This window comes from Chelmon rostratus, chromosome 17, assembly GCF_017976325.1.
Source record: "Chelmon rostratus isolate fCheRos1 chromosome 17, fCheRos1.pri, whole genome shotgun sequence".
NCBI lineage: Eukaryota > Metazoa > Chordata > Actinopteri > Chaetodontiformes > Chaetodontidae > Chelmon > Chelmon rostratus.
In genome coordinates, this window is record NC_055674.1 from 1,984,143 (window position 1) to 1,995,014 (window position 10,872).

Below are 10,872 nucleotides of genomic sequence, written 5' to 3' on the forward strand. Positions count from 1 at the left end.
GCTGACGAATCAAGCAGCTGCGGTAAAGAGGATTGAATGTTCAGAGAAACATAAACTGGATTTATGCTTGGAATACTGGAAACCAGTGGATTGTGGGAAAAGGAGAAAAATAAATTGAAAAAATGGTCAGTATACATGACTTGCTGCTAAGGAGCTAAAACTTGTAAACACACTAATACGGCCCTTTGATAGCGTGTGAACTTGCTGCCTTTTTCCGAAATGAAATTACAACACGCTGCAGTCCCCACGCCTTAAGCTCCTACTGTGGAAGCAACAAACAAGATCGAGGCCACTGTGCCTCCACTTTTGATTAGCTTGAATATCTTTAAGCTCTTCAGAAACCTATAATTACGCTGCAGCAGCAGCAGCCCTGTGTGTTCAGACGGTGGAGTGGCAGAGCAGAGCGTGTTCAGACACAGCAGTCAGTGTGACAGCAGGATGGGGGAGGGCAGAGGTCCTGATTGCTCTGGGGAATGCTGTGAGAGCCCTTACATGCACTGAGAGAAGCGCTGCTGAAGAACCCGGTCGCACAAATGAGGGCACCCTCGAGCAGCGCAGCATGGGCGCCGCGCTGCGCTCGCTCACTCGCGCTTGGAGTGTTTTCATTTCCCCTGCACTCGCACTCGCTCTCAGAGATCACAGTTTCTAATTACTGATTAAGGTCCGCTGTGGTCGTCCTAATGAGCCCTTCATTCAGCGCCTCGTTAAAGGCTCACAGGTTTCTCCACACCCTTAATCTGGTGGCGCGGGGTGCATCCCGGGCCGTGCCTCCTTGTTTTAGGGTGCCGGCTCCGAAGCTTTCCACTGGTGGTGAAACCTTTGCCGCCGTCACCAGAGAGGGGGCTCTCCGTGCCGCGTAGCAGCAGATGGAGCTCCTGGCGGGGCTTCGCTCCGCTGTCGGGGCCTTCTCCAGTGGGCCGTGCAGCTCCTCCACTCTCCTTCCACTCTGTCTTCCTGCCTACATGTCTGTGGGTTTCACTCATGCGCAACATTAATGGTGTATTGAGCCGGTGGCGCTCCAGAAGCCATTAGAGCTAGAGGGATGAGGCTTTGCACATGCTGATCACACAAAGGCCCATTGTGGAGGCCATGTCAGAGGGTGGAGCGGACCAGCTATCTCATTGCCAAGCTCTACCCAAGACAATCAATCCCACAATCCTCCACTATGCCAACCGCCGAGAAGGGCAGGGCATGTAACGGGAAGGAACGGGCACCGTGTGGGTGAGTGGGGTGATTGAGGGGAACTGGGTGGGCTGCGATCAATTTAGTATCGTATATCTGCACGCGCCGGCCGGGCACACAAAGCCTCCGAGCTAATTACTGAGGCGATTTGGATTCCACACGACCTGCACCAGAGCTGGGAACAATAAAGCCAACAATCAGAGAGAGAAAGAGAGAGAGAGCAGCCATGTTGTCTGCAATTTATAAAGCCACAGCCGGGCCTCTCGAGTAATTAATATCATCAGCTGGATGTTGTCTTCATAACGATGAGAATTAACGCCTCTGGGTTCTAATGGTCCAATTAGCGCATAACATTTAAAGTACGTTTTTGGCAATCATCTCCATTCAGATCCATTATCGTTATTGAATTGGGGGTGTTTGGTTCAATTCTTATGGAGGCAATTCTTTGTGAGGCACGAGGGTGAGGTGTTGAACTATTCATTGACTCATTAATTGGCAAAGACACACAGAGAGAAAGAGAGAGTTTCTGTTCTGGTATGCTGATATGTCAAATGACCACTCTGCATGTGTCACCTCTGAACTGCTAACGAGGAAAATGATTAATAATTAAAGCTAATTCTTTTTTAAATATATATATTATAGTTTATTGTTCCTATTGTGAAAAACAGCATTGATGCCATCATTTGCTGAGATTTGGGGACAGTCAGGTGATCAAACAGGTTTTAAACCATCCTCAGGTTAGCCAGACCTACGTCTAACAGTGCTGGGCTGTTTGAGGTTTTCTCTTTTTCCTGACATTATAGTCAGAGATGCCGGTTTGAGCACTCGTCTGGCTCATTAAATATGTGGCCTTTGTTGTGCAATTTAGCCCCACTGCTCATTTTCTCTGAAGCTTAATCAGCCAAATATTCGGCTTCATAATAGTGTAATAATGTCTTCTGATGTTAGTGGATGTTTGTTTCAGGGGAGGTGGAGCGCCTCCAATATGAAACACAGTGGGACGCCCTGCAACGAGGAGTATTACCAACATTTCGGGTGTGCTGAATTTCACTTTTACAACCCGTCTGGTCACCTGACTGCTTGTGTTTTCAACGTGTTCCCACATGACTGGAGGTAACTCAGCAAGCAGTGTTATCATGACCAAACCTACAACAGCAAGACTGCAGCGGTAACAAACCGGAGTTTTCCTTCAAGGTACTCACCCCAAACATTTGCCTTAGGTCAGGGTCCCGGAAGCGGAAGGGAATGTTGGAGACATGTAACCGTTTGGGCTGCTGCTTCTCTGAAGAGTCTGAGTGCTGGAGCTGGAGCTGCTGAGAGCCCTCTGTTTGCGTCACATCATCTGTCTGCCGGAGGGAAACAAACAGAGAAAAGACACAAGCTGCTCATTAGCTGCTACAGTATACTGTACCTCCCGGTCCTGCATAGGGGGGAGGAGGAGGGAGGGTGGTGGGTGCGGGCTGTAGGGTGGGGTGGGAGGCCTGGCTAACTAACTTACTCAGCGTCTGCCATTTTTCAATCCGCGAGAAAGCCAAAGCGATAAACAGCCGATGACTTATAGTGTCAAACCTGAGGTTGTGCATTACAAATCCACTTATTAATCTCTTGCACTTAGCTCTTGAGCAACGGGGAAGATTGAAGGCGCTGACAAAAAGGCGTGGATATAGATCCAACAGAGCCCTGACATGTCTAGACTAAAGACACATTATTGGTGACGTTTGCACACAGCCATCAGAGTGCGAGGCCCAAAGCCCTCAGCGTTGTTGTTTCCATCATTATGCGAATGCTATGCTGACATTTCTATATAAATGACGTGTCTGATGTCAATGACAAATTCCACTTGTTTCTCTCTGTGACACCAGTGATGGATTTCACTGAGGCTGCTGGTGGCTTGTCTGTTCAGATGGACCTTGTTTTTGAGGCGGTTTCTTTTTCTGATGTGTTTCTGTGGATAAAACCTCATTGGTCAACGGCATAGTTTATCCTCGCTTTTATGCACCCTGGTGCTAATAATATAATAATAATAAATTATTATTATAATTACTATATTATTATATAATAATATTTATAGATCAAATGAGAAAAAGGCCAAGAACATGAGCATAAAGGAAGTAAAGATGATAAATTAATAGGAATAAAAACATATCAAACATTTCCACACAAAAAAGGGTAATATACTGTTATTAGGCAAAACAGTTTGTTTGTTAGTATATTTAAATGTTGCACAATTTGGTTAAATGAAGAAATGACTTTACACAGTTCAATGTTTTGAAAGGTGTGAAGATGAATATCGATCTCATGTGTGAGCATTAAGTGTAGGCAATTAGCCTAGCTTAGCATAAAGACTGGAAGCAGGGGAAGGCAGCTAGCCCGGCTGTGTCCAAAGCGAAAAGAATGGCTGACGCCTCTAATGCTGGCTGATAAACACATATCTGGCTGTAGATCCAGCACTCAAACACAGATGCGAGTGAAAATTGTGTGCTGCCGGGGGCAGTGACTTCCTGTAACGATCGAGTGTACGTGGTGTAACGCTGCACAGAAGCACTGAGCAGATGAATAAACTGAATAAAAAGCTTTTTTTCTAACGTGCAGATAAAAGAAACCTGATCGCCTTGTTCATTACTGAGCTTCACAGGTGTTGATTGGTGCATATTTGAACTTTGGAGAAAGCAAATCATCAGCAAACCTCTGATCTCTGATCGGCCTGATTTCCTCCCTAAGAGGTTTTGCGAATCTATAACAGCATCAGACCACTTCCAGCGTTGCTTCTGAGACACGACGGTAATTACTCTCAAGCCCACACGAGGTCACTCATCAGGAAAACGTAAAGTTAGTTTTAAGCGTTTGAGCAAACGGCCGGCGCTGTGTTTTTCTGCCCATTCTGCAAGAGCCAGCAAATGATTAAAAAGGATAAAAACGATGATTTGGTGCCAGTGAGAGGGACTAAATATCGAAACACAGAGAGGAGGGGAGCACGGGGAGCACGGGAGGCGAGGGAGTGGAAGTGGCAGATATTGAGCACAAAAGCTGTTTGAATGTGATATGTAAACTGCAAGGTCTCCTGGGAAGTGCTCTCCGAGCACGGCAAACACACTATACACTGGCTGGGAAGTCACATACACAGACACAATCTTGTACCGAGATACAGACGTGAAAAGGGAGGAGGCTGTTTCCAGAGTACAAACGGTTCAAATGACACGTGCATGGGCGCACACGCACACACGCACACACACACACTGATAACCCTCACCCTGCTCTGAGGCTGTCAGATGGCTGCAGGCCACTCTTAGTGATACATTTCCCACCATTTAGGAAATGGGGTAGGGATTTATTCATTATAATTCATCATCACAGTATTATCATTATCATCATGATCGTAATGATGATCGCCTTTATTATTCTCATTATCATAATCACAATCTCCACTGTAATGGCCGTCATTTATTTGGTTTTTATGGCCCATTCCGAGACGGTGACATACATTGTTAACAGTGACAGTTGTTTGATTCAAGGTCCCACTTTGTCTCCCCTGCAGCCATCCAGGTAGGGCAGGTTGGCGGCAGCTACCGAAGTCCCGCCCGGGCTCGCCGGCATCCAGACCAGAGGTTAACAAGTGGCGAAGGACACGGGAGCCGCGAAATGCACCGAGCCGGCCTGCCGGACGGTGAGGAGTGGATTTGTGACAGAGAGAGACGGGCGGAGGGGTCTTAACTCTGCTGTGTCCTCGCGTGCTGGAGGTTAATAGCCTGAGTAGCCATGTTGGGCCCCGGGGGTGACACATTGCAGACAGATGCTCGGACCGTGGAGGGTGACAAGGTACCAGAGCCCCGCGGGTCAATCTGTTTCATCGGTCACACATGACACTATCGACCTTTAGCGTATGTTGCCAGACTACTGAGCACCCCTGTCCTCCAGCTCTGTCTGTCTGGCTTTTTATCACGGCAAGCGCGGCCACATGTTTGCAAACATCCAGATTAACTTTCACTCGGCGCTCAGACGGGCCGGCAGCGCGCTGACATCAGGGGCAAATACACATATGGAGAACACAAATACTGAATCGCTGACTCCCGAGCGCCCCAGACTGCATCCTACTAACTCAATAAGTTGGAGTGTCACTGAGATCCGGGATGCCTGCCTCTGCGCGCCGCTCCCGAGGCTCCAGCCCGCCTGGCTGCGAGATGGTGGTGTTGCAGTGGAAAATAATTACCTCCGTATTACCATAGGAGGCCACCTTCAGTGGCACTTTACTGTCCCGACAGCTGCTGTCACAGGGAGGAGGAGGAGGTGGGATGCAAAACACGCCGTCACCGCCACAGCCAGCAAACCAGAGAGTGAGAGAGCTGTCAACTCCGGCAACTCTCCGGCTTCCTGTTCAGTCATTTCTCTAAAAGACTCCCTTGCTGTTATTTGCAAATCGCCTGCAAAGTGCTCTGCTCAGCACTTTCCCCTCCTTGCAGAGTGGCATTACAAGAGCATAATTGAAACTATCTGATTGGAATGCTGCCAAGCAGGTAGATTACATCCGATTAAATGTGGTGGTGGTGGGTGGGGGGGAGGGTACTGAGTCTTCGCTCACAAGAATTATAATGCCTGAGCTTTAATTCATTATTTTCCTCTGCCAGTCCTCTACTGTTTGTTTTCTTTTTCTAAAGAAGCTGCAAATTTATCTCCTCCATCACCTGAGAGAGCAGGGGGTGTGACGGGGGTAAGTGTGGAGTATAGAGGGGCCGCCCCACCTCCTCCCTCTGATTCATATAAAATAGTGAAAGGTAGAGGAGTTATTTTGGGCGTTCGGGCGACAGTTAAAGGTCCCGTTCATTTTCTGCATAAACGATTTTAGGTGACTGGGAGCTGAAGCACCAATAATACGCCTTCTGTCAGAAAATACCCGTCTGTCATTAAAAAACACGCCAGAAGAGGAAGTCAAGTACAAGTCTCTCATCACTGAGCTTAAATTTCAGATTCTGGATCACATGAGATGAATTCTGCAGCGATTTGGTCCCAAATGCAACAATAAAGTGTAAATGCACCAAAACAGAGGATCATGGGTATTGTAGTATTTAGACACGATTTCCCTGAAATAAACCTGAAACAATTAAAACTGGAGGACATGCAATTACCAAGACCAAAGAACGGACATGTTCCTTCATCACCACGAACACACACACACCGTCCTGCTGCCACAAACACTCACTACAGCACCAAATGTGGATTAATCCGCCGCTGAAAATAGTCCCCAACAAATGCACCATTACCTCCTGCTTGTCTGATAAGAACTACAGCGAGCAGCTGTTTGAGGAAGTTGCTGAGCCAAACCAGATATTTGTGAGGTGTTTTTAAAGTTTTACCTCTTCAGGGGGAACCAATGGGCTCGGAGCTGAGAGTCACAGACCGGGTGGAGAAGTCCGGACATTTTGAGAGACATTTTGGTCTCTTCATGGGGTTTGTTGACAAAAGGAGAAATACAGATAGCAGCAGCGTTATCCTTTAAATCACCCCTGAGTGTTTTCACATTGAGCATATCTGTAACATCTTTTAAAATGGGGCTTTACAGTGGGGGGAAATCAGTGGCTCCTTCAGAGAACGCAGTCATCCCTTTTTAACTGGTGGCCTACATGCTGCCATCAGCACCGCCTCTGAAAGCTACACCGCTCAGGAGAGAAGAGGGAGTGCGCGTATGTGCGAATGCATGCACGCCATGTTTCCCCACATGCTCTTGTGTATTCGTGCGTGCGTCTATGTTATCACAGTCCTCCAGAATACCCTTTGGAGAGTCTTCATGCCGCTGACACGGGCTGTGAAAAATCTGGAATTGAGCGCTGCCCTAACGCCACTGCCTTAATTTGTTATCTGAAAAGAGAATGATTACTCATGAAATTCAACCAAACCTCAGACTATTTGAACTGAGCCAGATAACGAGCTTTTTTTTTTTTTTTTTTCTCCAGCAGAGCTCCCTGGCAGCCCTCTGCTACCCTCATCTCTAAGGATTTGGAGAAAAGTTGGGGGCTGCCTCTCTTCCTCAAGTCGCCTGCTTTCAAGTCAGCTTGTTTGAACATGGCACAGAGCGAGGTCCCAGAGGTCTGGCTCTGGACAGCGCCACCTTCCCAGTATAGACGAGTGACTGGTAGACGCAGACAGAAACAGAGAGGAGAAGCGCCTCATTAAAACATACACGCTCTCCGCTCTCTGCGGGGAATTCACACAGAATCCATACGTTTCACTGAATTTTCACTCTCTCTTGACTCTTTTTAAGTCTTTAAGTCGAGAAGACGTGCAGAGTAAAGCGTCGTCGTGGGGTAGGGAAGCTGAGCGCAGCAGAGTCGAGCCAAGGGAGGAGGGCGAGGGGGAGAGTCGCAGCGAGTCGCTGATCTGCTCCCTCAATCTGTGTTTCTGCAGGGTGCCCTAATCAAAGGCACCCGGGCCCGTCTGTGGCACCCAGAGCAAACAGGCTGGGTCTGTCATTAAAGCCGGGGAACACAGCGGTGGGCGACACTACACCAGCAGCCCCCGAGGATTAGACTCTCTGTTTACACCCCACTAATCTCATCCCTCTGTCCTGCCTGAGAAAGGATGGGTGGAAGTGGGGAGAGCGTGGATGCAGAGAATGAAGATGGAGGAAAGTGGGGACGGCGCGAGAGAGGGGAAGAGCGCGATGGAAAGCAAGGCGAGCTCTCATCTCTCCATGGCCACCGTCTCTGGGCTTTCTTCACAGCGGGTGAGCAGATGAAATGAAATCAAATGCGAAATGGATAGAGAGGGGAGACGGCGAAAGATAGCGAGCGGAGGAGTGGTGCACGGTGTCGGAAGGGGGGGGGGGACGGAGGAGGAGGAGGAGGCTCAACCTCCCGCCAAGTCTCTCCTCACTTCAAACTCTCTCGTGTGTCAGCCATTACTGTAAGTGCGCCGTATAAGCGCGGAGCAGTTGGAGAGCGTCGCACAAATCTCCAAATCAAACATTGCTACATTACAGGCGATGATAACGCGCCACGCCGTGCGATTGCTCTGCTTGTGCTGCATAAGCACTTTTCCGCTGCCAAATGTTCGTAGCGGTGCGGTAATTGTGAGGCTGGGAAAATTGAGTTATTAACGGTGGTCTTTATGAGTGACCCAGATCCCTCTCAGGAGGCCCGTGGCCTCGCCGTGACCTCTCCCAGCAGGTGTTTTCATGCTAAAGGAGAAAAGAGGGTCTGAAGGTCTTTTTTTTTCCTCATCTCTGCCAGCATTATCCGCCTTTGTAGACGCATCTCTAAAGTTTGGAGCTAAGTCGTCCTCCTTTTTATCTACATCTGCCTCTTCTGAAGGTAAATCCCAGGTCAAGGCTTTCCATATAAGAGTATCAGCACACAGGGATGAAATGTTTAATACATCATTTGGAATTTCGCTCACTTCCAAGCAGTATCTCAATGTGCAGCATTGCCAGGGGTTTGTTTTCCACTCGGAGTGCCAGCAATTTAAATACATGCACTCCTCTGGTGAGGTGAAAATCAGTGAAAGAAGGATGTAATTATTTCCTGGCACAGTCAGGCAGAGGATAATATCTGGAGTGTAAAGGAAGGTCTCAAATATTTGGATGCAGTTACAAATAATTAGCTGATCTGACTAAACAGCAATTGATTGTGGCTCATTGAGAAAAGCAAATTTTTTTTTTCTTTTGGTCTTTTAACACACCAAAGATGTGGTGGTGTTGGTGGGGGTGGTGTTGGTGGGGGTGGTCGCGGTGGCGTAAATCAATGAAACAGCTCAGGTTTACGTGTCTTTTAGGGGACACTAAATGGCTCTTCAGAAATGCATTTTTATTTTACGAGCACTTTTTTCGTTAAGTTCACCCCTGACGATCAGCCCCCGTTTCAGTTCAGCCCCCACTGTTTACTAAGAAGGCTCAGATTAGTGTCTGTGATGTGATCCATCACAACACTGCCGGTGTCACTGGAATAAAGTTTCAAATGCACGTAAAACTAATGGAGCTATAAAATTTTAGTTCATGAAGACAACTGAAAAATTATATATTTATATAATAATAGAGAAGGACCATATTTGTAAAGTAAGAAATTTTGAGAACGAGCATGATTAAAGGTGTAATTCTTATTCATTCATTTTAATTTGCGCAGTTTGTGCAAACGACTCTCACACCTTCAGTAATAAACTGACAGAAGGAGATTTGTCCTAACCGCTTTTAATGTTTAGCTGGATTTTTCTGTACAGCGCAGAGATGAGCAGGACGAGGGAAGACTTCTCCAGCACGAATGGTGCTGAGACGTTCAGGCTTCAGGCAACAGCAGGCGATGCAAGGACTGAATGAGTAACAGAGAAAAGCCGACGTTCCTCAGAGAAACTGAGTCAGGGAGGGGGAACAACTTACAAGGAATATTCAGATTTAGCTGGCAATCATGCAGACTTGTGGCTCATTTGCTAATTAATCACGATTTTATATCGATGTTAGAAATAACACTTCTGACCGCCATCAGAAAAGAAGCTTTGAGTAATGAACAGCATACTTTTGGTCATGTGATCAATGTTACATAAAGGAAAAAGGTAAATAATAATGTCTTTTACTTGCTGACAGCGTGTTGAGAACAGTGTTTGCAGATGATGAAGGGCACTGACCGGTGCGGTCGTGGTGGCGGTGATGGCGGGCGTGCTGTTGTCAGTGCCGGCCGGCTCGCTGTGCGTCTGTGTGGGCGTGTAGAGGGTCATGGCGTGCTCGGGGACCCGGCTCTGCCCGGTGTAGTCCTGCGTTGGAAGCGGGTGCGGTGCCGCGAACTCTGCGGGGATGCCATTCTGTGGGGGAGGTGGGTACTGGGCTGGGGTGTACGGCTGGGCCATCGCTTCCGGGGGGTTGGTGGCCTCTTGGTTACCCTGCGAGAAACACACAACAGGAGGCAAGTGTTAGAACTGCAGATCAAAGTTTGATTTCCATTGTTTGATTGTACGAGCGGCATGAAAGATGTGCGGGTCCACCAGAGCGGTTTGGAAGGCAACTGGGGAGAGCTGTCCTGCAAACCAACTAAGTCGGGGGGGGAAACAGCCATCATATCACAGCTCAGCTCAGATTACAGGATTCCTTGATCATGGCTAATGAACACAGTTTATGTTGTAGAGCATGGCTCGCTGTTGGAGGGGCAAGAGTCAGGGGGAATCTCAATTGCACTCGTGGCAAAGCACAAGAGGAAAGATCAATTAATTGATAAAATTTTGATTAGGGCCTTTGATTTCAATGACAGGTCTGTTAAAGTAGCAGCTGCTGCCTCTCCGAGCTCGCCTACTTTAACGTTAGCTGGTGTCTCAGGTCACGAGCTCTCCTACCGCTCGCCATCTCCGCTTTGTTTCCGTGTCGTTTGGAATAATTCGACACAGGTGCGAAAATGATACCTGAGTTTCGGTAGCAGGACTTTTCTGTCGCATCACCCAGGTTTCATTTTGCAGCCGAGAACCTTGGCAACATAAAACTGCATCTGAATTTCTAATCGAAGCTGAATTAAACATTTGATGCAACCTTTTGGTACTTGACAGTTTTAAATATTAAGAAAAAGAACTCGTCGCCTTCTTCCTCTCTCGCTCTTCCATTTGCTCCCCGAACAAACTGTATGTGGTGCCTTGCACCTCACACTGTATGTTTTTTAGTCTCTGCTCCTGACTTAAGTGATAGATGGCCCTTTGCAATGAAGCAGTTTCACAGACCCTTTGTCTCGT

The 10,872-nt window shown here is 47.7% G+C and overlaps 1 protein-coding gene across 2 annotated transcripts in view; it reads right to left on the bottom strand.

Annotated features, from left to right (window-relative positions):
* LOC121620433 (RNA binding protein fox-1 homolog 3-like) overlaps window positions 1-10,035 on the bottom strand; it is a 29,446-nt gene extending 19,411 nt beyond the window's left edge. The window contains exons 1-3 of one of the 2 annotated variants that reach the window (XM_041956471.1): window positions 9,787-10,005; window positions 9,736-9,738; window positions 2,385-2,528 (exon numbers count right to left, since the gene is read on the bottom strand). In XM_041956471.1, coding sequence (XP_041812405.1) covers window positions 2,385-2,528; window positions 9,736-9,738; window positions 9,787-10,005 — 366 coding nt within the window. Of the gene's footprint in view, window positions 1-2,384; window positions 2,529-9,735; window positions 9,739-9,786 lie in introns of both variants that reach the window. The other variant, XM_041956472.1, reaches the window with a different exon arrangement.
* Window positions 10,036-10,872: the final 837 nt, after the last annotated feature.